Source organism: Notothenia rossii, assembly GCF_949606895.1.
Source record: "Notothenia rossii genome assembly, chromosome: 2".
In the NCBI taxonomy this organism is placed as follows: domain Eukaryota; kingdom Metazoa; phylum Chordata; class Actinopteri; order Perciformes; family Nototheniidae; genus Notothenia; species Notothenia rossii.
The window spans coordinates 59,604,657-59,630,062 of NC_136904.1; the positions used below are offsets into that span (position 1 = coordinate 59,604,657).

Consider the following 25,406-nt stretch of genomic DNA (forward strand, 5'->3'; position numbering starts at 1 on the left):
TCAAGTTAGTTACCTAGCTAGTAGCTAGCACGTTAGTTAGCATTACAGCCTTGTCATTTTTATTAGCCTTAATATGAGGTAACATTAAGTAACCCAACATGTTAAACAGTAAGAGTAGTAATCATATTTCGTGAACCCTTTGAAGAGTACTGTCACCGGTGGGATCATTCCATAATACACAATTTAAGGCCGGGGGAGAAATGCTAACGCTAACGCTAGCATCGGCGATCTTTTCTACTTCATGCTATCTGCACAAATGGTTGACATTAAACATTAAAAAGACAAGGCAGCTCAGAGAGAATCAAAGGAAGGCAGACAGGCAGCTTTGCATGACATTCTTCTGGACGTGTTTCATTGTGAGCGATAGATAAGGGAGAAAGATGGCTGCCTAGCTGGTGCGGAGGTGAAAACACGCTGCAAACAATTTAGTTATTTTGTAGGAATCCGGGAACTGAGAGTGTAACAAAAGTATGGAAGCCCATTTCCGCCACTTGAAAAAAATAAAATCCCCATGAAAAGTCATAATTATGAGATAAAAAAGTCGAAATTATGAGATAAAAAGTCGAAATTATGAGATAAAAAAGTCGAAATTATGAGATAAAAAGTCGAAATTATGAGATAAAAAGTCGAAATAATGAGATAAAAAGTCGAAATAATGAGATAAAAAGTCGAAATAATGAGATAAAAAGTCGAAATAATGAGATAAAAAGTCGAAATAATGAGATAAAAAAGTCGAAATTATGAGATAAAAAGTCGAAATAATGAGATAAAAAGTCATAATTATGAGATAAAAATTGAGATAAAAAGTCGAAATAATGAGATAAAAAGTCATTATGAGATAAAAAGTCGAAATAATGAGATAAAAAGTCATAATTATGAGATAAAAAGTCGAAATAATGAGATAAAAAGTCATTATGAGATAAAAAGCCATTATGAGATAAAGCAGCTCTTTGGCTCGAGTTCTCCTATTTATCTTGACACGGAAATGGATTGTGAGTACATTGAGGACTACTTTAAACGTGGATTTACAACAGATGAAATACTTAATTTGCTTGCTGATTCACATGGAGTTGTACTAAGCAAACGCACCCTTGAAAGGATTTTAAGCAAGAAGCAGCTCTGGCGTCGAAAGAATAAAACCGATGTGGCTGAGGTGGCAATCTTCATTGAACAGCAACTGGAAACATCTGGTCAGTGTCATGGTTACAGATGGATGCACCAAAAATGTTGGTTACATGGAATTGTGACTGACAGAGAAACAGTGTGAATACTGCTACAGTTATTAGATGGTGAAGGTGTTGATCTGAGGTCAAGAAACAGACTGCGAAGGCGCATCTACCACAGCTGTGGTCCAAACTATGTATGGCACATTGATGGTTACGACAAGCTTAAGCCATTTGGAATTGCAATCAGTGGATGCATTGACGGGTTTTCAAGAAAGATGATATGGCTTGAAGCTTACAAAACAAATAAAGACCCGAAGATCATCGCTGGCTACTTTATTGATGCTGTTATCAATGCTGGTGGGTGCCCTGCCAGACTCAGACTTGATTTAGGAACAGAAAATGGCCATATGGCTGAAATGCAGCAGTTTTTGCATTTTTCTGAGAACCAAGCTGAAACAGACAATGTAACCTTTGGTCCAAGCACTGGAAACCAGCGTATTGAACGATGGTGGCTGACCTTGCGAAGTGAGTGTGTCCAGTTTTGGATGGACCTTTTTGACAAACTGAGTGTAGATGGCTACTTCTCAGACAACTTCTTGGACAAGTCCTTGATCCAGTTCTGCTTTCTACAAATAATACAGGTACTTGTCACATTATGAAATAAATAAATGTTGAATGTGGTGAATATTTTTAAAGAGCCACAAATGAACATGTGTAAAATAGAAATTGCCTGTTTTCCGTGGATAGAGTGAATAATAAGTTATTGTTTCTGGCTAACAAAAATATGTGGGTATTCAGAGTAGCTGTGTCAAATAAGTAGGTATCTAAGAATTTTTATTTTCGGGTTTATCCACCACATTTGTATAGCTGTTAAGATATAACATTAGTTGCACTGCTGCAATTTACATTTTACAGGTATTAATATGATTGTGCCAACCTACCATGGTAAAACTAGAAGACAAATCTCACAAATATAACAAAACATGGGTCAAGACTATACTTCACTAAGGCAGTAATCACCACTGCCCAGTATTTTTCTACTTTCTATTTGACTGAATATGATTTGTCTCCTAGGAAGAACTTAATGAGGTTGTATTGACTTGGAACAATCACAGAGTCCGTCAAGTCCATAACTCACGATCACCCCATGGACGTCCCTCCATATTGCATGCAGTCCCTCACCTGTATGGAGGCAGAGATTGTTTGCACCACGTGGACCTGGAGAAAGTTCAAGTCTGCCTTGATGAGTGTGTGTTCAAGGACTTCCCATGTGATGAAGATGTGTTCCATATCTGTGTGGATCTAATGTCAGAGTATAATCTGAAATTAACAAAGGATGTATTTGAAACTGTTAACCTGTATATCACACTCAGACAACTGATGAACAATGAACTGGATCATTAACTTTCCTGGGGCAGTGTCACAATTTATATTTCAGAAATGTGTTTCCTGTTTCATCCCAGGACAAATTGAAATATATATACTGATTGCAATTGTCAGAATTATAATATACTTGAACCTGTGATGAATGAAAATATAATTGTAGCTGTTTGAGACACGTCAAAGATGTACCAAATGTTCTCAGTACATATATTTGTATGTACACACAAACAAAGTCATGTGTTGCCCTTTGATTGACTATGTGTAAAAACAGGATACAAATGCAAAATACACACATGTATTAATATAATTATTTATTCAATTATTTAAACAGGTAGGAGCAAGCAGCAGAGAGAGTGAGACAGAGCGAGTGACTTCCTCAAACACTCCTCTCTCCTCGCTCCTTTCTCCCCTTCCATTTATCTGAATCCAACCAATCAGCTGGCAGACTTCAATAAACCTCTGAAACCAAAATTGCTGTTTTCATTTTTGACTGCATTTTAATCTAACTTGCTACAGCATCAGCAGCCTTTAATTGTAATCCATCGATACGTTTATGAGTGGTTTAAATGCCAAACTGTCTTTTGGTAAATAACAAGAACAGCACCTGAATAGAATAGTGCTTAACAAAGGAAGATATACATTGTTGTCTGAAATAACTGATTTAGACTCAGGTTATTAGTGAAGTCTAGCAATATAAACCATCAATCTTAAACTACTTCCTTAACTGAGGTATTCACAGAAAGTTATCTGCATTGAAACGTAAACATGTTCTTAAACTGAAAACAATGTTCAACAAAAGTTGCTAAAAGCAGTAAAGAAATATTGACAAGATGTTGATGCGGTGGCACTCAGTAAGGTTAAACAAGCTGTATTACTTCCTTCACAATAATCTGGAAAACCTACAAATTCTAAACGTGAACCTCTGATTGCAGTCTAGTTGCTGTAAGCTGAAATCTTTGTATCTTAGACAATATCCATTACCCACACGTTGCTATCTAAGACTTTGTTCATTTCATGTCGGAAATCTGGGTAGTGGTCGTAACTGACTGGCAACTCCAAGTAACAGCCACATGTATGAGCAACAGGTCTTCTTTGAAATCCCTGAAGTTGTGTGAAGCTGACAGTGATGCTCTTTCCTGTGAACAAATCTGATCCTGTGCAAAATCTGAGGAAAAGGGAGAGGTGCTGGGTGTCTGACTCTCTAAGATATGCACTAACATACTTGACCATTTGTTTCTCCTGGGCATTCTGTGTACTGGGGTAAGTCATTGATCTCATGATCTTTCTTGATGTTGGTTGTAGCTCTTCATAGACTGCTGCAATCCCTTTCAGCTCTGATCTAAGAGGTGCAAGTGTGTTGTTCCACTGTTCAATCACAAAAGCAGGCTCTTGAATCAGTTTTTGGTGAGCAATCTCCTTCAAGATTTGCTCAAAGTTATCTGCTGTTGGAAGCCGCCGGCAGTTGTGGATATCCATGATTTCCAACAATTCTTCTTGGTCCACACCTTCAAAATCTGAACGACAAGATTCAAAGATCACCCGCTCAGACTCTGAAACATACTTGAGAAAGCTGTCCACAAGATCACTCTCAACAAAGCCCAAAAGAGCTTGCTCCAGAATTACAGGTGAAAGTTTAACAGGAAGGTACTTCTCTTTTTGCCAGCCAAATGTGATTATTCGGCCTACACTTTCCCATTCTTGTTTACCAAAATCATGACGCAGGCATGGCACTTTGAAGCCATTTCCCATAGTGCACTGCTCATAAAAGTCATTCCAAAATTCGGACAGTATATCCCTCATAACACCTCCATCATCCACAGCTTTTTCAAGCTTTCCATCGGGAAGAATAACTTTGAAGTGAAAGTCATTCTCCATGATATTTTCCTCAGAAAACACTACAATAAGTTCTCTGAGAATCTGTCCACGATGAAGAACAATAATTTTCTTCACTCTTTCTCTCTGATTGGCTTGTTCCTGAAACATATCCATTGAAGGAGGCATGGATGATTCAATAGACAGTTCCGTAGAGAGAGGCAATGTATCATCAAGACTGGAGTACTCCATCAGAGAGATGCTGTCTGTGCGGAAAGTTACGATGCCACTATCATCTAAAGCACCGACATGAAACAGTGTTTCATGTTCTTGCAAACTGGATGCATCAGTTGGGTTGACTGTGGTGTAAAGAAGGGAAACACTATCAATGTTTTCATTTGCAAAAACTGTGCTGCTTCCAACAAAAATGACATCTGAAGTACTTATCTCCACCGGATCTGTTGCAGATGTGTCTGTAGAGAGGTGATAGATATCAGGTCTGGCATGTGTGTTTTCACCTTCTTGAGCAGTTGCATCACTATTGTTTTCCACCAGATTTATGTCACTGGCAATGTCTCTCTTCTTGGTTGTTAAATAGAAACGTAAGAGAGGTAATTTTGTCTTTTCATACAGTTCCTTGACTGTGATACTATCCTCTAATGAATGCCGCTGAAAGTCCGTTAAATCAATGTCAAAATCAGTAAGGCTCCCCTCTGCATTTTTTCCATCTGGAATAAACAACTGCACAGCCTTTTCAATCAGGTTCTGTTTTGTACTGTCCTTCATGACACTCTCTTTTCTGGTCCCTCCACCCTTTTTGGTGCGTACCTGCACAAATTCCCCTTCTCTGAAATGCACCCATCCAATTTCAATCTTTCTTTGATTCTTCTGAGCATTCTTCTGAGCATTCTTCTGAGCATTCTTCTGAGCATTCTTTGGAGCGGTTTGATGGTCTGTCTCAGACACATGATCACCTTTGTTTCTTGAGAGCTTTCCTCTAAGTCGATCAAAGAGCTTTGACTTGCGACTCGTGGGTTCTTTTTCCTTCCGTCTACAGTATCCAAAAACAGCCAGTCGATCACCATAGGATGGCAGATACTCTCTCAGCTGGTCATCTGTCATGAGAGTTATGACACTGGAATCCATCTAAAATGAAGAAATATATCAAGAATTCTTAGGTCAAGTGAATTAAATTACAACCATGAAAAACCTGCATACACAGCACCAGGTATTATTTTCAAAGCTCTTCCAAACTTTGGGTTTTTTAATGTTTATTTGTGAATTGTCACATATTTCCTATATCAAATCAAATCAAGTTTTATTTATAGAGCAAATTTAAAAACGATTTTTGGTTGATCCAAAGTGCTGTACATGTAATAAAGACACTTTACTACAATAACAAGAAATGTTCAGAAATATAAAAACAAAATATATACAGTATAAACTACCTTCTCCTGTTCCATTCGCTGTATGTCTTCCTCAGGCACATGTCGTGACCTTAAATAGTCAGATAGCTCGTCCATCTTGTGACAGTTGAAAAAACCTCTCCACCTGTGTTGAATGAAATGAAAGCTTAAATGTAACCTTAAATACATTTGATTTTTAAAGTTGATTTTTACAAAATCGTTTTTGTTTGTCGTTTTGGTATTCAAGCATCTTCACAGGTAGGTTGTGTAAGTTGGAGAAACCAGCTAGAGATCACTAGAATTTGAAAATACACAACCGGAGAAAATCTGCCACTTCCTTACAGAGCACCTCCACCAACACACGAACGCGCACATGACCAATGAGGGCACGAGATAAGTTTGTGCACAGATGGAAGGCTGACAGGCAGGTAGGCCATCCAGTTACTTTAGCCGGGCCGGCTCAGATGATTGGTCGTGCTTTTTACAGTACTACGGCTTCCAGAGATGATATTTTTTGTATGTATTTATTGTCAAAGCATTTAATGTATTCATTGCTATCGGGATGTTAAGAGCATTCCATGGAATATAACAAAAAGCGTATCTCGAGCCGGTTTCTCAAACTTATCTACCCTACCTTTAAATGTCATGTTTAAATAAGACTATAAACTTTACTCCAAATTCTCCAACTAAGGAGGAAGGGGAGCATTATTTAATTTTATTAGATTTTATTGATCTTGTAATAGTTAAAATAGGACTCTTGGTTATCAGATTTTCGTAAGTTGGCCTCTGATATGACAAATCCAATCTTTAAAGTGGTTAAGGGGAAATATTCACTTCTTTTGATTTTATTGTGAGGCAGCTTATGACATCGCTGAATGAAAAAGCACCTGCAGTGACTAGTTGACGATAACCCGTTTGGCTGGATGTTCAACAAATTAAAGAAGCCAATGGAACTTCAATTCATGTTTTTAAAATGCAATTTTTATTAAGAAGGGAAAGTTGTTACATATGCCATGAGCGTGTTTATTTACTTAATGCTCTGCTTTTTTTCATAGCTGTGTAGCAAAAACTGATTTGTAAAAAACCCGGCTTGTATTAATATTTTATGAAACAATTAGCTGCATGGCAACAACTTTCATTGTACGTTGATACATCTCAACAGCAAATGTTGTGTTGCATGTAAACCAATAGTTGACTATTTTCAGACTTGTTATAACATTCCCATTAGGCTTTTCCCTCTTTCATGAAAATAAGTTACCTATAAGCTATACTTTAGTTGTGATTAAGACTATATTTAATATAAGGAAAAATGCAACATTTGTTCTAATTGGTCCCTCCTCTCCTACTCCTCTGCCTCCTTCTCCTCCTCTCTTCCTATTCCTCATCTCCTCTCTTGCTTACTCCCTCTTCCACACTTCCTCACTCTCTCCTCTTACTCTAACTCGTATATTGCTAACACACTCTTGCCCGCATTATCAAGAGCCTGACTAAGTTCTAGATTTGCCAAGTAGCCGAGATATCCATGTGTTATGATATTAGGGTCATGCAGAGTGAGATCGCTATATAAGAGAGAGAGAGAGAGAGAGAGGTGTGGCGTGTGTGTGTGTGTGTGTGTGTGTGTGTGTGTGTGTGTGTGTGTGTGTGTGTGTGTGTGTGTGTGTGTGTGTGTGTGTGTGTGTGTGTGTGTGTGTGTGTGTGTGTGTGTGTGTGTGTGTGTGTGTGTGTGTGTGTGTGTGTGTGTGTGTGTGTGTGTGTGTGCTAGTGGATCGCCGGAGCTGTTAGATTAACATTAACATGCTTATTGTAGTTGTAAGTGCACTGCCTTGCAGCCTGTAGCACCATCCTGGATGGAGCATATGTGTGGGCTGGACCTGTATTTTACAGTAAAGGAGTGAGCAGAGAGTAGAGTAGTTGTCGATTCTTGTTCTGTTTTCTGTGACAATCTGCCGCACCCTCTCAGACTTTGAGTTGCGCGCGCTACTAAAGAGACGTGTTACCATGGAAACCAAACAATGGTGTAGCTGTATTAAAGTCCGAGTGGAAATAGTCCTGAGTAAATCTGATTTTGTCAGAAATCGGGAGAAATGCGGGAGAAATATGACCCCGGGAGGAAACCGGGAGAGCGGGAGAGGGCAATGAAATCGGGAGTCTCCCGCGAAAATCGGGAGGGTTGACAAGTATGTGCGAGAGTGAGCGAGCGTTTTTATGTTTCTGGAAGTAAAACGAAGCAGCGGAAAATATAGGTCTGTGAAGTATTTTGTGTAACAAGAAGAACTAAATAAATGCAACGGCCTCCAAAGAACAGCTCGCCTCTCTCCAGTCATTTCGATATTATTGAACCTGAAGCTTGTTGCTTCGGCCCTGGGAGACCACAGAGTAATCCCCTGTTTCCTCGACTACGGTCTGGGAGCCGAGAGGAAAGTTCAACACATGCATAATGAATGCTATCCATGCTATCTGACTGTACTACTTCGGTTTGGCCATGTACTGAATGATCGCTATGGCATTAGTATTTCCCCCAGAATAGCAAACTGAAAAGCGATAAAGAACGACAGTGCAATGTTCAATTAACGCATTACTTTTTAACCACTGCGTTACATGTAGGCTACTATAATTAGTGGTGTACCGTAGCTGAGATAGCATTTACGGGTTAGAGTTAGGCTAGCAACTCACAGCAGCAGTATGCCTACACTATTGTCATTAGTGGCGTGAACGTTACCACAAAACTATAGGCATATATGTTATAGTTCAGGTAAAGTCAAAGCTATGGACTGCATTGTTGTAGTTTAGCTGCAATATAGGCTATATGTAACATCTAACATTTACAAAAGTCACCTGTAATAGTTACCTTATTTAGGACTAGATGCCGTTTGCATGGTGGAGAGCAGCAAGGTGATGAAGGGACCTTTGAAGACAGCGCCACTGCAGCGCATGCGCACTTCTTATCTTATAATTATGACTTTTTATCTCATTATTTCGACTTTTTATCTCATTATTTCGACTTTTTATCTCATAATTTCGACTTTTTTATCTCATTATTTCGACTTTTTATCTCATTATTTCGACTTTTTATCTCATTATTTCGACTTTTTATCTCATTATTTCGACTTTTTATCTCATAATTTCGACTTTTTTATCTCATAATTTCGACTTTTTATCTCATTATTTCGACTTTTTATCTCATAATTTCGACTTTTTTATCTCATAATTTCGACTTTTTATCTCATAATTTCGACTTTTTATCTCATAATTATGACTTTTTATCTCATTATTTCGACTTTTTATCTCATAATTTCGACTTTTTTATCTCATAATTATGACTTTTCATGGGGATTTTATTTTTTTCAAGTGGCGGAAATGGGCTTCCATACAAAAGGGCGGGTTGACTGCGCAAATACTTTTTTCTTACAGAAGGTAAAGAAAAAGGAAAGGGAAATGTCAACACGTTTAAGCCAGAAAGAAAAACAGAAACAGGCCGGCACAATGAATCCGCCTGAGGCAAATATACCTGAGGAGGGAGGGGAAGGCCTCTCTGAAATATTAAAAGAAATCAGAGAATTCCGCATGGAAACTGCTGGGAATTTTGGAGTATTGAAGGAGGAAATAAACGACTTGAGAGAAGGCTTCGGAGAGCTGAAAATAAGAGCGGATGCAGCAGAATTAAGAATCGCAGAAAATGAAGACCGTGAAATCGGTATGACAAAAGTACTCCTTCACAGTTTACGCATGCAAAAGCAAAGCAAGTAAGGAAGCAGCTCCAGGAAAGAAACATCAAATCCTGCATTCTGTTCCATGCTAAACTGAAATTATTCGAGAAAAACGGAAAAGTCAGGGTTTTTAACAACCCACAAGATGCGGCACAGGGTCTACTGGAGTATGGTGTCAACATGGAGAGTCCAGCAGGAGAACCGGACTTGGAGTCTACTCTTCAGGCTTCAGGATGGCAGACACACCGCTCCAGGAACCGGAGAACCCCAGGATGTGAGCTGATGTCGGACGTAAAGACATTAATTGACTCGCTTGATCGGCATGAAAGACCAAAGGAATGAACAGGTATACTATGTGTGGAGGGAGTTAACTCCTTGCAGGCTCTTTATGTGGACAGCGTCCTAAAATGCACACTGGTTGGAAAAATGTCAATTGTGACTGATGATTTAATGGAATGCATAACTATAGAAATTGAAATGGAAAGGAAGAGAAATTTTGTTGTGACTTGTGCATATAGAGCACCAGGATCAAATGTAGAGCTTTTTAAAGATAGTTTAGGAGCATTAATGGATGGCCTAAATGAAAATAAAACATGTATTATTTGTGGGGATTTTAACATCGACCTTCTAAATGTATCTAAACAACTTCTGATTTCCTGGTTACATTGTACAGCAGGGGGCTTTATCCCCTAATCACTAAGCCCATGTAGAATAACATCAACTTGTGCAACATTGATCAACAATATCTTTACAAATGTCATGGAAAACACTGCTAAGAGTGGGCTAATAATAAATGACATAAGCGACCATTTACCTGTATTTTTAGCAAATGATTGGCAATTAAAGAAAAAGAAGGAAGAGACTCGCAGTAGATATGTCAGGGTAAGGACTGCTGAAGCAAAAGACACATTTAGGAGTGACCTCTTAAAGGAAGAGTGGAGAGGGGTTTATGTTGAAGATGTAAATGCTGCATATGAGTCCTTCCTAAAAATCTACATATCACTGTATGACAAACATTGTCCCACTGTACTCCGTACATATAAAGGTACTTATTATCAAAAGCCTTGGATAACCAAGGGCTTACAAAATGCTTGCAAGAAGAAAAATAACCTTTATAAAGACTTCATAAAATGTAGGACAAAGGCAATTGAAAAGCAATACATTGCATATAAAAATAAGTTGACAGTTATAATGAGACAAGCAAAAAGAGAATATTATAATAATATGTTAAAAGAAAAGAAATCAGTTATTGAGTGAGAGTCAGTATGGAGTTAGGAAAAAATGATCTACAGCTTTAGCTTTAATGAAAATAACAGAAGAAATTACAACAGCTATAGAAAGAAAGAAATACACAATAGGTGTATTTATTGACTTAAAAAAGGCATTTGACACCATAGACCATTACCTATTAATTTCTAAATTACATAGATACGGAGTGAGAGGAGTAGTTCTAGATTGGTTAAAAAGTTATTTAGATAACAGACAACAATATGTAGAATTTGCTGGTAGTAGATCAGAGTGTATGAACATAGAATGTGGTGTCCCGCAGGGCTCGGTTTTAGGGCCTAAACTTTTTATTTTGTACATCAATGATATATGTGAAACGTCAACATTATTACAATTTGTGTTGTTTGCAGACGACACAAATGTATTTTGTTCAGGAGATAATTTAAACATTTTAGCAAAGTGTATTGGACATGAAATGGTCAAACTTAAAAGATGGTTTGTTGAAAATAAGTTAACCCTAAATTTGAATAAAACGAAGTTTGTGGTTTTTGCTAATAGAAAAAAAGATGAAAACATTTCACTGTCCATTGATGGAGTTTTTATTGAAAGGGTTTCTGAATTTCGATTCTTAGGTGTGACGCTGGATGAAAACCTGACATGGAAATCAGACATAGCACATGTTAAAACGAAAGTGTCTAGGAATATTTATGTTCTAAACAAGGCAAAGTATTTGCTAGATTACAAGGCATTGAGGATGTTGTACTGTTCACTTATTTTGCCATTTTTCATTTATTTTATAGAAGTGTGGGGTAACACATATATGAGCAACATAAAGCCATTGTCAATATTACAGAAAAGGGCAGGACGAATAATTCATAAAGCTGACTCAAGAGAACACACCAACAGACTGTTTTTTAAGTCAGGACTCTTGAAACTCAAAGACATAGCTGAGCTGCAGACATTATCAGTAATGCACAGGGCAAAAAGCAGAATGTTACCAGCATATTTACAACAGTTGTTTGTTTTTGGATCAGACAAGGAAGACCACAGAAGGAAATAAAATGTTAAGCATCCATATGCAAGGACTACTCTTAAACAAATGTGTATTTCGGTGGTTGGTGTACAATTGTGGAATTCTCAACAAAAGGATCTAAAGAATTGTATATGTATTTTTCAGTTAAAGAAGTTGTATAAATGAAGAAAGATGGGACTATATGAAGCAGAATGTGAATAAGTCTATGTACTCTGGTCCTTCATGTTTTTGATGTCTTTGATGTGATGTCTCCTCTGTATTTGCGGGTCCCATTGCCATTGTTATTGTTGTTATTGTTATTATTATCATCATGCATTGCTTTCCACCTTCTTCTCCAGTAGGACTCAGATGAGGGTGTTGCATTTTTCTTTTCCTTATACATGGGATGTTTTGGTGTTGTTTTGTTTCTTTCCGTTAACCGTCAAGTGGGAAATAAGTTTTTTTTTTTTGTGTTTCTCTTAGTATCCTAAGATACTGTTATGTTTGGCTGTGAACATGTTTTTATTATGAAGGGCAGACCATCTATTTGTATTTATTTTGTTTTTTTTAGAAAGGGGCAGGTCACATAAGATTTTATTCTTCTCCCTGCTCCTTTTCGCTCAATGGTGTTTTGGTAAAGTCATGTTTTGTGGCAATTATTGTACATTTGGTTTTGCGTACCATGAGCGGGACAAATAAAAATGAAATGAAAAAAAATGAAATTGTGGTGATAGTGAGGATAGTCAATCGTTTTGTTGACAAGACAGTAGTGACGGCTATCTTGGTGACGTGTGTTGTTCTGCGAGACGAGAGATGTAGTTCATTGAGTGCTTCACACAAACAAATGTGTTACTTCACAGTTTTACGACACATTTTCTTTTTTTTTGACTTGCAAAATTATCTTTTAAATTGACAAACATCATATGTGTAATTCGTGGCACAATTCAAACGGGATCGAAAGATAATCTTTCTCTCTCCATTGACTTCAATACATAATTTTTCCGAAATAAGGTCCCATGGAGGTCCACCGGAAGGGGAAGGACTTCGCCACTCTATACCCCTTCTCTCTGAACTACCTGGTCTTTTTAATGTTAACCATTTGTGCAGATAGCATGAAGTAGAAAAGATTGGCGATCGCCGATGCTAGCGTTAGCGTTAGCATTCTCCCCCGGGCTTAAATTGTGTATTATAGAATGATCACACCGGTGACAGTACTCTTCAAAGGGTTCACGAAATATGACTACTACTCTTATTATTTAACATGTTGGGTTACTTAATGTTACTTCATATTAAGGATAATAAAAATGACAAGGCTGTAATGCTAACTAACGTGCTAGCTACTAGCTAGGTAGCTAACTTGATCCAGCCACTCCTGGTCCTTTCATCAGACGGGAAACGAAAGAACGAGCAAGACCCATTGCTGGTATGATAACAACCTGGTACTAAGCACACAGGCATCTTGTTAAAGTTATCTTATCTTAACCAGCGCCATATAGATAGATTCTATCTATATGGCGCTGATCTTAGCTATCTCTTACGGCCCGTCTACACTACAGGCATGAAAAAATCTTGAAGCTGGGCGTGTCTGAAGCTTGTCGATTTTTTACGAGCAACCAATCACATGAATCTCCCGCCCCCGACATACAAAGCAATAGCAATGTTAAAACGAAGTAAACTGGATATAAACTCTCCAAACAGGCGAAAAAACTATCAGTTTCACCCACTGTCTCTGCCACCTCCCTCCATGCCTGGTTCCTCCGGTTTGTATCCCGGTAAATAGTTCCGGTCGTAAAGAACCGGGTGATTTGCTACCGTAATATCTCGTTTGGAATATGAGGAAATGAACTGCGGTCTGGCTCTCCCAGCTTGCACGCGGTTTGATTGGCTGCGCTTGCACTGGCGGGATTTGCATAAACGGGATTTGATTGGCTGATGCCAAGCATCGAGCCTCAAAAGTTGAACATTGTTCAACTTTTGATGCCGATAGATGCTCGTGATGCTTGCAAAGCCATGCCATGCTCCCCACAATGCAGTTCGGTGAAAATTAAAAATGGGCGAAGCGTTGAAAGCATTTTTTGATGCCTGTAGTGTAGACGTACCGTTAGTGGAGGAAAACAATGGTGACATCACTTACTGGGATTTGTAGTCTTTCTAGTTGCGTATTTTTCATAGTCTTATATTTCAACAGTTTTACGACAAACTGTGACTTTTTGACATGGAAATAATTTTTTAAGATTGATAAACATCATATGTGTAATTCATGGCACAATTCAAACGGGATCGAAAGATACGTTTTCTCTCTCCATTGACTTCAATACATTATTTTTCCGAAATAAGGTCCCATGGACCGGAAGTAGATGGGCGTGACTTCGCAACTCTATAGACCTTATTTCGGAAAAATTATGTATTGAAGGCAATGGAGAGAGAAAGATTATCTTTCGATCCCGTTTGAATTGTGCCACGAATTACACATATGATGTTTGTCAATTTAAAAGATAATTTTGTAAGTAAAAAAAAAGACGAGATGTGTCGTAAAACTGTGCAGTAACACATTTGTTTGTGTGAAATGCTCAATGAACTAAGGCCCCGGCCCCATGAGGACGAAAACGGTCGTTTGCGTTTCTGTACACGAGGACAACCGAATATGACCGTAAACAACTGCGGAGATGATAACGGGTCCCAAGGTGGATAGAACGGCATACGCAACGCTCTGGGGGGTCCAACGGCTCCGTGTGTGCGCCCTATACGATCATTTTCTGATAATGATGACGCAATAGCCCCGCCTCTCCCCACCTCTGCTGCTCACCCCCGCGTCAAAGTAAACTGCACACTGAATTCAGATTATTTATCTTTCTCTCGATATGGACATAAACGCGAGTGAAGTCTAATCTGACAGGACGGAGACACGCAGCTCTGCTCACCTGCAGCTCCTCCCGCTGTGATGCAGCGGTCAACAGAGCAAAACACACACTTCAAGTCAGATCATCACCCTTAGCTATTTTAATTACCTCTCAAACTACTTATAAATATGTTTATTTTTACTGTTGGGTCACTCATTACTGGATCAGCTGCTGCATGAGACACTGACGCTGTCAGAAGAGAGGGAGGAAAAAGAGAGGCTCCGTGTATTTTATTATTATATTATATGGAGTCGTTATTCATTTGTTTTAAAGCTCAATAAATAGCAAAGAAGACCTTTGACTGGCACTTTTATAATTTTGTCCGGAAGATTAAAACTTTAATATACGTTGACTGTTGAAAAACTCTGCCCGGTGTCGGTACACGATGTGTTCGGGGTACATGATGTGTTCGGGGTCCGTCTCTTACCAGTGACGTCACCACGTACGACGTCACCACGTAATGACGTCAATGACGTCACGCATTGTGATTGGCTGTACGGTAATTTACCCACGCTGTCTAGAGTATAGAGGGTTTTTTTTATCATTACATTACATTGCATTTAGCTGACGCTTAAGTGCATTCGACCAACAAGATAAAATCTTGAAGAAATACAATACAAACTTGAAGAAAAACAAAGACGAATGAGGAGAAGAAAAAGAGAAATCGAAGGTAAGAAGTATATAAGGTAATATGGTAGGTAATATGTAATATGTTCAGTGCCGTTGGTACGTTAGTTCAAACAGTAACAACGGACTATTTTTTTTAACGGATGCATGTCAATTTAAATCAATACATACAACTATTTCACATGTACAATATTTTCTTAGCCCTAATACTTAATACTACTTATTTCGTTTTGATTGTTATATTTGATTATATTATATATTATCAAGAAATTATATATTATATATCAATATGATATACTTTTCTATTTAATAGAATATCAAAAAAAGTATTTATTAAGTAAGGGATAAAGTGCAGCAATCACAATCGAGTCCACAATCGAATCCATAAAGACAAAGTAAATCTGTTTACAGTTGTTTCATATGGATGTTGAGAGGTATCCATATATCTCTTCATTTTGCTCTAAAAGTGCACCAGATTGATGCATTTAACTTCAATATTTAAAAAAAATCACTCCAAAAGGAGTGTTTGTTCTTCCTTCTGTCTGTCTCTATATGTGTATTCTCATGTTCCGATTAACCCAGCCAAATGTTTCTTCTTTTGTGTCTATATCAACGCCGGGATCTTGAGTGGAGGCTGATCCTCTTGCTGTGGTCCCGCATCCTGGATCCTCTATCCTGAGTTCTGGATTAAGTCGTGGACTTCGGGTCGTGGCTGAACCTGTCTCTGCGGTCCTGCCTGGGTCTCGTCATGCTGCCTCCCTGAAGGCTCCCACAGGATTGTTGACATCTTCGTAGATTCATCCTCTTATTATAGACACATGCATTTCCTAATATTCGGTCTACCTATGTTGTAAAATGTATTATCTCTTCGATTTACACACGGCATCTATTGCACGTCTGTCCGTCCTGGGAGAGGGATCCCTCCTCTGTTGCTCTCCCCGAGGTTTCTCCCATTTTTCCCTTTAAACTGTGGGTTTTCTCTGGAAGTTTTTCCTTGTACGCTGTAAGGGTCTAAGGACAGAGGGTGTCGTTTTCTTCTCATACTGATATTCTGAACAAACTGCTGTTGTATTAGCTGTAAAATGTCTTTACTGTAGGGTATTTTTATTATCTGTACAGCACTTTGGCTCAACCAAAAATCGTTTATAAATGTGCTATATAAATAAAACTTGATTTGATTAGAAAGGGTGTGCGCCGAGGTTCCATATTAGGACCAATAATTTCACCATATATGTAAATAATCTCTAATAATTTTTCAAATGCTGCTTTCCATTTTTATGCAGATGATACTGTTATTTAGTGTTCATCCTCTTCTATAGAGCAAAGTCTTGATTTCCTCCAGTCTGCCTTTGATGTTATTCCATCCCATTTATCTCAACTCAAGTTAGTATTAAATGCAGACAACTCCAAACTCATGATATTCTCAAATGGCAACAAGTTAACTTATTTTCTCCCCAACATTTGTACTGTTCAAGGGACTGACATTGACATTGAAAGGGTCACTACATACACATATCCAGGTTTTATTATTGATCAGAACTTATCTTTCAAGTCACACACTGAAAATGTTATTTTAAAATTAGGTTTCTCCTTTCAGACAAGGAAACATTTGATCTCTGCAACGTTTTTACCAGTATTGGATTCTGGTGATCTGCTTTACATGAATGCCTCTGACCAGTGCCTAAAGAGTTTGGATACTGTTTACCATTGTGCATTATGTTTTATTACATATATATATACAGTATATATACAATGGGGCAAAAAAGTATTTAGTCAGCCACCAATTGTGCAAGTTCTCCCACTTAAAAAGATGAGAGAGGCCTGTAATTTTCATCCTAGGTATACCTCAACTATGAGAGACAAAATGAGAAAAACAAATCCAGAAAATCACATTGTCTGATTTTTAAAGAATTTATTTGCAAATTATGGTGGAAAATAATTATTTGGTCAATAATAAAAGTTCATCTCAATACTTTGTTATATACCCTTTGTTGGCAATGACAGAGGTCAAACGTTTTCTGTCAGTCTTCACAAGGTTTTCACACACTGTTGCTGGTATTTTGGCCCATTCCTCCATACAGATCTCCTCTAGAGCAGTGATGTTTTGGGGCTGTCGCTGGGCAACACGGACTTTCAACTCCCTCCAAAGATTTTCTATGGGGTTGAGATCTGGAGACTGGCTAGGCCACTCCAGGACCTTGAAATGCTTCTTACGAAGCCACTCCTTCTTTGCCCGGGCGGTGTGTTTGGGATCATTGTCATGCTGAAAGACCCAGCCACGTTTCATCTTCAATGCCCTTGCTGATGGAAGGAGGTTGTCACTCAAAATCTCACGATACATGGCTCCATTCATTCTTTCCTTTACACGGATCAGTCGTCCTGGTCCCTTTGCAGAAAAACAGCCCCAAAGCATGATGTTTCCAACCCCATGTTTCACAGTAGGTAGTTCTATTTTGGTTTCAACTGACCATATGACGTTCTCCCAATCCTCTTCTGGATCATCTAAATGCTCTCTAGCAAACTTCAGACGGGCCTGGACATGTACTGGCTTAAGCAGGGGGACACGTCTGGCACTGCAGGATTTGAGTCCCATGGCGGCATAGTGTGTTACTGATGGTAGCCTTTGTTACTTTGGTCCGAGCTCTCTGCAGGTCATTGACTATAGGTCCCCCTGTGTGGTTCTGGGATTTTTGCTCACCGTTCTTGTGATCATTTTGACCCCACGGGGTGAGATCTTGCTTGGAGCCCCAGATTGAGGGAGATTATCAGTGGTCTTGTATGTCTTCCATTTTCTAATAATTGCTCCCACAGTTGATGTCTTCACACCAAGCTGCTTACCTATTGCAGATTCAGTCTTCCCAGCCTGGTGCAGGTCTACAATTTTGTTTCTGGTGTCCTTTGACAGCTCTTTGGTCTTGGCCATAGTGGAGTTTGGAGTGTGACTGTTTGAGGTTGTGGACAGGTGTCTTTTATACTGATAACGAGTTCAAACAGGTGCCATTAATACAGTTAACAAGTGGAGGACAGAGGAGGCTCTTAAAGAAGAAGTTACAGGTCTGTGAGAGCCAGAAATCTTGTTTGTTTGTAGGTGACCAAATACTTATTTTACAGAGGAATTTACCAATTAATTCATTAACAATCCTACAATGTGATTTCCTGGATTCTTTCCCCCCATTCTGTCTCTCATAGTTGAAGTGTACCTAGGATGAAAATTACAGGCCTCTCTCATCTTTTTAAGTGGGAGAACTTGCACAATTGGTGGCTGACTAAATACTTTTTTGCCCCACTGTATATTGTGAGTTTGGAATAAATATGCACTTTATGAAAATTATTAGTTGGTTACTGTTAGTAAAAAACAGTAAGGTTAATACTGGATGTTTGTTACACTTGGATATGTTTTCTGTAATACTTGTAACATAATTATTCTCCAGTTTATGCATTTGAGTGACTTGCAGTTAATGCTCGACATTCAATTCAAAACCTTTATTTATCCAGGTAAAATCCCATTGAGATCAATGATCTATTTTTCAAGGGAGACCTGCAGCAGTAGGTTCCACATGAAGACATAAAAACATAAACAACCGAATAACAAAAGGACATCATACAGCAAAAATTACAAGGATTACAATTTACATATCTATCCACATGTACAGGTGCCAACAACATCTGATTGTGGAGCATCCAACCGAGCTTTAAAAACATGTAGTGGTACCAGCTTGGTAATTTTCCATTCTTTTTGCAGACTGTTCCAAGTGGAGCTGCACATCTAAAAGCTTTCTTCCCTAAGATAGTTCTAGCATTTGGCACATTTAATAAAACCAAAGCATGAGATCTTTGCCGAGAGATCAGGGAGCAGATATAAGATGGTACTTTATCCAACATGGCTTTGTAAATGAAAATGTACCAGTGACTGAGCCTCCGTACAGTAAGTGATGGCAAAACTGCCTTGGTTTACAGTGTACAGTGATGCGTAAGTGCTTTACAGTTTGTCACAAATCTCAGTGCACTGTGATAGTAAAACCTTATTGTGGTGTAATTATATATCCAAAGCAGTCAGAAGTCAGAAAATCATTAGTGATGTTTAACCACTCAGAAGACAGCCCATCAAAATGAATACATTGAGACCTTTCAGAGAGGTAGTTCATCTTCTACATATAATAACGGACAAAGTAAAGAATGAAGTGTAGGCTATGTTTAAATGTTCGGAATTTGACCGTGTATGATGGTCCTCTTGAGTTGCCTTACAGCCAATGGCGTACAGCCAATGGCGTACAGCCATTGCTCCGTTTTCATGTTTTTTAACATGTTTTTCACAAACATTTTAATACGCTAGGAGTATAGGAATACTTCAATTCGGTTCGTCATGATCTGTAGCACATCGTGTACCCCGAACACATCGTGTACCGACACCGGGAGGTTTCCCGATGGCCTGGCCTGTTAAGTGGCCTGAGGAAATTTTTTTGTATGTACACTGAACAAAAATATAAACGCAACACTTTTGTTTTTGCTCCCATTTTTCATGAGAGGAACTCAAAGATCTAAAACATTTTCTATATACGCAAAATAACCATTTCTCTCAAATATTGTTCACAAATCTGAAAAAATCTGTGAGAGTGAACACTTCTCCTTTGCCGAGATAATCCATCCCACCTCACAGGTGTGGCATATCAAGATGCTGATTAGACAACATGATTATTGCACAGGTATGCCTTAGGCTGGCCCCAATAAAAGGCCACTCTGAAACATGCATTTTTGCTTTATTGTGGGGGTCTGGGGGGGTCCGAAAACCAGTCAGTATCTGGTGTGAGGGTTGGGATTAGGGTTAGGGTTAGGGTAATGTTGTGAATCGAGTGGCCTGTGTTCATCGTCCATAACATACGCCTGCCCACACCATAACCCCACCACCACCATGGGCCACTCGACTCACAACGTTACCCTAACCCTAACCCTAACCCTTATTTTGTGTTATTTTGTGTCTATAGAAAAAATGTTAGATCTTTGAATTCATCTCATGAAAAATGGGAGCAAAAACAAAAGTGTTGCGTTTATACTTTTGTTCAGTGTAATTAGCTAGTAGCTCTGTACGTGATTTATTTTCCTTATGACTGTTGTAAGTAAACATATTTATTCTATATATTCTTCTTTATGTGTATGAGCTCTGTACCTGTTTCTTTTCCTTATGACTGTTGTAAGTAAACATATTTATTCCATATTTCCTTCTATATGTGGATTTGAATTTATGTCACAGTCCTCTGTTTATTTATTGTTAAGAAACGCAACACATGGTATTCAACAGTTGAGCGATTTATGTGAATGTCAACAGCAACATCCCAAGCTTCTTTCTAGCCAATATTCATTATGTTATTATGTATATCTGTACCTTCAACTGTAACTGACCAATTTGGTGTATTTTGTTTGCAAGTCTGGGTTCAACATACTACTTGGAGTACGCTTAACGCTGCACAAGTCTGTACTGAACATGGACACGCAAAACTCTCAACAGATCAGTTTTTTTTTCATATCTGATACCAAGTCTTGCTGAAATATTGCCACACTGGAGATGTATAGTTTATGTAGTTAAGAGTTTAGTTATTGTACATTTCAATTGTGTTATTTATGTTAAATGTATTCAATGTATTCAATGTGTTCAATGTATTCAAAGTGTTCAATGTGTTAAATGTATTCAATGTATTCAATGCATTAAAATAACTACCCAAACATTGTATTTGTTAAATGTTCATTGTTCATTGTATATGTAAGTTATTTATATGTATGTAAGTGTTGTCTCGTGTGTATGTACTGTTTGTGATCGTTGTTGTGCCCTCACTCGTGGCCTGCACCTTGACGTGGTGAGTGGGCTTTAAACTAAGACAGGCCATTTATGTTTGAAATATCATGCTAACAAACCTGCAATTACAGAATTGAATGATAGTGGTTAAATATGTTAATGTCTTGCTGACATTATTTGTTATCCTTTTCCACATAGCCTCTCAGATGGATTCCTGTTTCATCTGTTGGTTTGCCACTGTCCAGTGTCTGCCAGCTGGCTCCCTCTCAGAAAACTGCCATCTTCTGTCAACAGGAAGAACTGTTGAACACTTGTCACCACTGTTCGAAATGGCCAAGCTCCCCCTGGCTCCCCCGAAGAGGGAGGGAGCTCCCCTGAAGGCCGACTTTGAGATAAATAGGGGGAGCCCAAAACAATCGTGCATATTTGTGTCACACAGATTAGAAATGTTGAGTTTCTGTAAATAAAAGTTCTTGAAATAAATAATAGTTATTGTTCATTACAGTTTCTGAATATTTGTTTTATATTTGTGAATATTTCTGGGTGTTGCCATCTGTACGTGGCGGCGCTGCATTCTTTACGCGACTTACGTTGCTATGGTTACGGCAGGCGATGCCGGCTCTGGCTTTGTGATAAAAAATATGGCAAAACGAAAACAGCCTTGCCTCGCAGCTTTTGGATTCACAAGCAAAGAAGCAAAGGAGTCTAAAAATGACAACGTACGCGGAAAACAACTTTTAGTTGGCCGGCTGTAAGCGGCGTTAGGGTCGAGTTTGACAGCTCCTCACCTAGTTGAGTAAAGTTGGAACGACATTGGCAGATTCAGATTTCACGGATCAATAACTCATGAGCAAAACGTTGTTCAGACACAAAGTATGTCTCCTAAGTACCTTGGTAAGGTTGACAAAGAACTACAATCACATTTTGATAAAAAAAAAAAAAAAGCCAATACGTGCTGTCCTCCAAACTGGACACATTACATTGGTCTCTATCCGCAGCCGGAGAAGAAACGAGTGCTCAGGGACCGTCTGCAAAGTGCAACCCCGAAAAAAGAATACAATAATATGTAATCACTATTATAAAGCTTACTATTATACAGACTATTGATGTGTGTGGTGAGTTTGGTAGAAATATAATAGTAACGTTATTGAAGATTATACCATATTTATTGAAGATTTTACATTAGAAATATTCCCCAAAATTATTCATAGCACATTCTTCCAAACTCTCTGCTGTAGTATGAGCATCAGGAGACTATTGATGTGTTTAGTGAGTTTGGTAGTTATATACTGTATAATAGTGAAGTGATTGAATATTATTGTATTCTCTTTTTTCGGTGTTGCACTTTGCAGACGGTCCCTGAGCACTCGTTTCTTCTCCGGCTGCGGAAAGAGACCAATTTAATGTGTCCAGTTTGGAGGACAGCACGCAGGGCCTGACCAATTTGCCGCCCTAGGCAAGATTTTAGCTGGCGCCCCCCCCCCCAAAATGCAGACACAAACTATGATTTGCGTATGTATGCACGGTTGTGGCATCACATAAAACAGAAAGATATGGACACAAGCTGTGTGCAAATGTATTTAGTATCCTATCCATTTGAGCATGATTTAAGTGGGGGGTGGACGGTGGACCTCACCTCCGTCCGGGGGCATGCTCCCCCGGGAAGATTTTTTTTTTAAATATTGAAGTTAAAAGCATCAATCTGCTGCACTTTGAGAGCAACATTAAGAGATCTATGGATACATCTCTCAACACCCAGATGAAACACAGCTGGAAGCAGATTTTCTTTTTCTTTATGGATATTTTACAAATCACTCCCCTTTTAAACTGTATTCTTGTTTATTAATAACAACTTTATTTTACTGTCATATAGTATTTTATACTATAAGAGAATAGATGAAAATCTATTCTCTTATTTTTGTATAGCTATAATGATCATATAAAGGTGTGCCTTTACCTCACTGAGCTGAGGTTATCAGAGCCTCTCAGTCTTTCAGGAGAGAGCTCTCTAAAGCTCTCCCCCCGCGGCTGCTTACACAGTAAATTCCAATGTTAATAAAAGCATACAGAAGCTGTATACGTTTTTTGGGAGTTTGATTTATTTTAAATTAACACAAATACAACATTTAAAACCTATAATTGCACACTAAAACCATTATTTAAAAAAAGAACTATTTCACATAAACCCCTGGTTTTTACTGGGGCTGGGGCAGTTCAACTTGATTTGGGAGGAGGGGGGGTGCGCCATAGTTTATAGGCGCTGTACGCAATATAGGCGTAGTTCTGTTAGTATAAGAGAATAAGATGTACTTTGTTGATCAAAAATCGGGAAATTGTGTTGTTATGAAATAAAAAATAAAAAATAAAAAAAAGATTCATTGATTGATGCGCCCTTAGCATTCGCCTATACTGCCTATGCCAAGGGCCGGCCCTGACAGCACGTATTGGCTTTTTTTGATCAACATGTGATTGTAATTCGTTGTCAACCTTACCACGGTACTTAGGAGACGTAATTTGTGTCTGAATAACGTTTTGTTCATGAGTTATTGATCCGTGAAATCTGAATCTGCTAATATCGTTCTAACTCGACTTCCACACCGAGGGAGAGGCCTGCCGATGCGGAGCCTGAAGAGGCTTCAACAACGGCCACAGCCGCCGGCGTAGTGACACTGTCTGTATTAGTAGCAGAGTGATTTTATAGCAATTGATCGAATCTGCGCTGCTGCGCCAGTCAACAGAGCGTGCGTGTGATATATTTAGTAGCAGGATGTGCACTGAAAAATAGGGCTCCCCCGAAAGTAAATGGGTAACTCGAACACTGCTTGCCACTGAAGCTCAGCGCAAGTTCTTTCAGGAAGACTGGGTATGTATACATTCACTCCGCAGCTGCTTATAATCAGCTCACCACGGACGCTGTCTTTAACCTACATTCACCTCATTCTCCAGCAGCCAATCACCATGCTGCAGCCAAACTTTAAAATGGTTCTCCTCTCTCCTGCAGTCAGCTGTGATTGCAGGTGTTCATGCTGCCGCCCGCCTCCTCTCCACCCACCTCCGTTCATCATATCCAGAGCCAGGAGAGCTAATCCAAAGACCTCATCACACCTCCTCTTCATCCCATCTCCTCATCAAATCCAAATCTTCAGCATCATCATCACCAGTGTCTAGACCCCGGGGGTTCCCTAAATGCTCACGGCTTTTCCCCCTTTAGATATAAGATTTCAGGATCGGGGTCTAATCGCCAAAGACTTAACATTTATCATATGACATGTGTCAATAAATGTTCTTTAAACAAAATGAAGTCTCTCCTGATTGAACTGTCTGGACCCCATCCTCAACTTTTTTTAAAACCATGAAATGCCTTCAGAGGGCTTTCCTGTTGATCATGTTTGGTGGATTTTTTTAATATAATAATTGCAATCAATATTATATATATTACCTTTTAATCTATATAAATTGTATTTACATTTGTTGTCACTATTTGTTCCACCAATGCCAGCCATCAGAGGTATAGGCCTACATGTGTTAACTGTGTTAATCTCTTTTTGGTTTCATTTATTATTTTTGTGAATTTCTATATAAAAGGCTGATTTCTACCTTAAATGCTTATGTATTTTTAAATTACATTTTCGTAGAGTTTTGACTTTTTCAGCTGAATAAATATTATAACTCTAGATGGTTTTGTTCAGCATTGCTAGCTTCACTGTTGAGCTTTATGTTGTGCCCAGCATTCTCCTGTGCTCTGAAATCAAAATGTGGATAAGCATAAAACAACACTAAAATAAACACAATACAACTTGTTATTTGACACACACAAGGTTGTTCATTTGTGTGTATAGATATACAACACAGGCTATAAACATATATATGTATATATATATATATATATATATATATATATATATATATATATATATATACATATACAAGTATAATTAATACAACTGTTAATTTGATTAGAGCTTTGACACATATATTTATATATCTATAAGTATGACGACTTCCTCGGGCGATATCATATGGTATAGCTAATTAATCTGGGTCAAAACGTGTAAGGTTGTAAACTCTGGTTTATCCCTGGTAGTTCCTAGTCACAACCTGGCACATAGGCGATTGGTGTTTGATTCAGTCGCTAAGCTGTTGGACTGAGGCAGATAGAGCTTCTCGGCAGCTGCACCCATGACTGAGCAGCCCCTATTCAGGGTCCACTCTGCTCACCCCAGTAGGGGAGGGGGTTAGAAAAGGTACCCCAAACATAGCCTGCCTCACAAAATTCTGTCTGGAATACCGCATCCAGAGGGATCACCATTACGCGGTCAGAAACAAAAAAGAAAAGAAAAACAAGACCCTTTTACAGCCAACGTCATCAAAAAGTTGC

At 38.6% G+C, this 25,406-nt stretch overlaps 1 protein-coding gene across 2 annotated transcripts; it reads right to left on the reverse strand.

The window, feature by feature from the left end:
- Positions 1 to 1,732: 1,732 nt before the first annotated feature.
- Positions 1,733 to 8,668, reverse strand: LOC307028670 (uncharacterized protein). 2 transcript variants are annotated; one of them, XM_079663893.1, is made up of 3 exons: positions 8,616 to 8,668; positions 5,810 to 5,912; positions 1,733 to 5,507 (listed from the first exon to the last, which is right to left on the reverse strand). In XM_079663893.1, exons 2-3 carry the CDS (start codon positions 5,882 to 5,884, stop codon positions 3,513 to 3,515), a joined length of 2,070 nt encoding a protein of 689 aa, XP_079520019.1. In that variant the 5' UTR covers positions 5,885 to 5,912; positions 8,616 to 8,668; the 3' UTR covers positions 1,733 to 3,512. The 2 variants fall into 2 exon arrangements, with proteins under 2 accessions (XP_079520019.1, XP_079520018.1); XM_079663892.1 differs by lacking the exon at positions 8,616 to 8,668 and having other exon boundaries at positions 5,810 to 7,156.
- Positions 8,669 to 25,406: the final 16,738 nt, after the last annotated feature.

Coding starts and splice junctions, on each gene's coding strand:
- LOC307028670 (XM_079663892.1), bottom strand. CDS start 5,956: ATGTATTTAAGGTTACATTTAAGCTTTCATTTCATTCAACACAGGTGG. Junction 5,508..5,809: donor AGCGAATGGAACAGGAGAAG/GTAGTTTATACT, acceptor TCTTCATTTTAG/ATGGATTCCAGTGTCATAAC.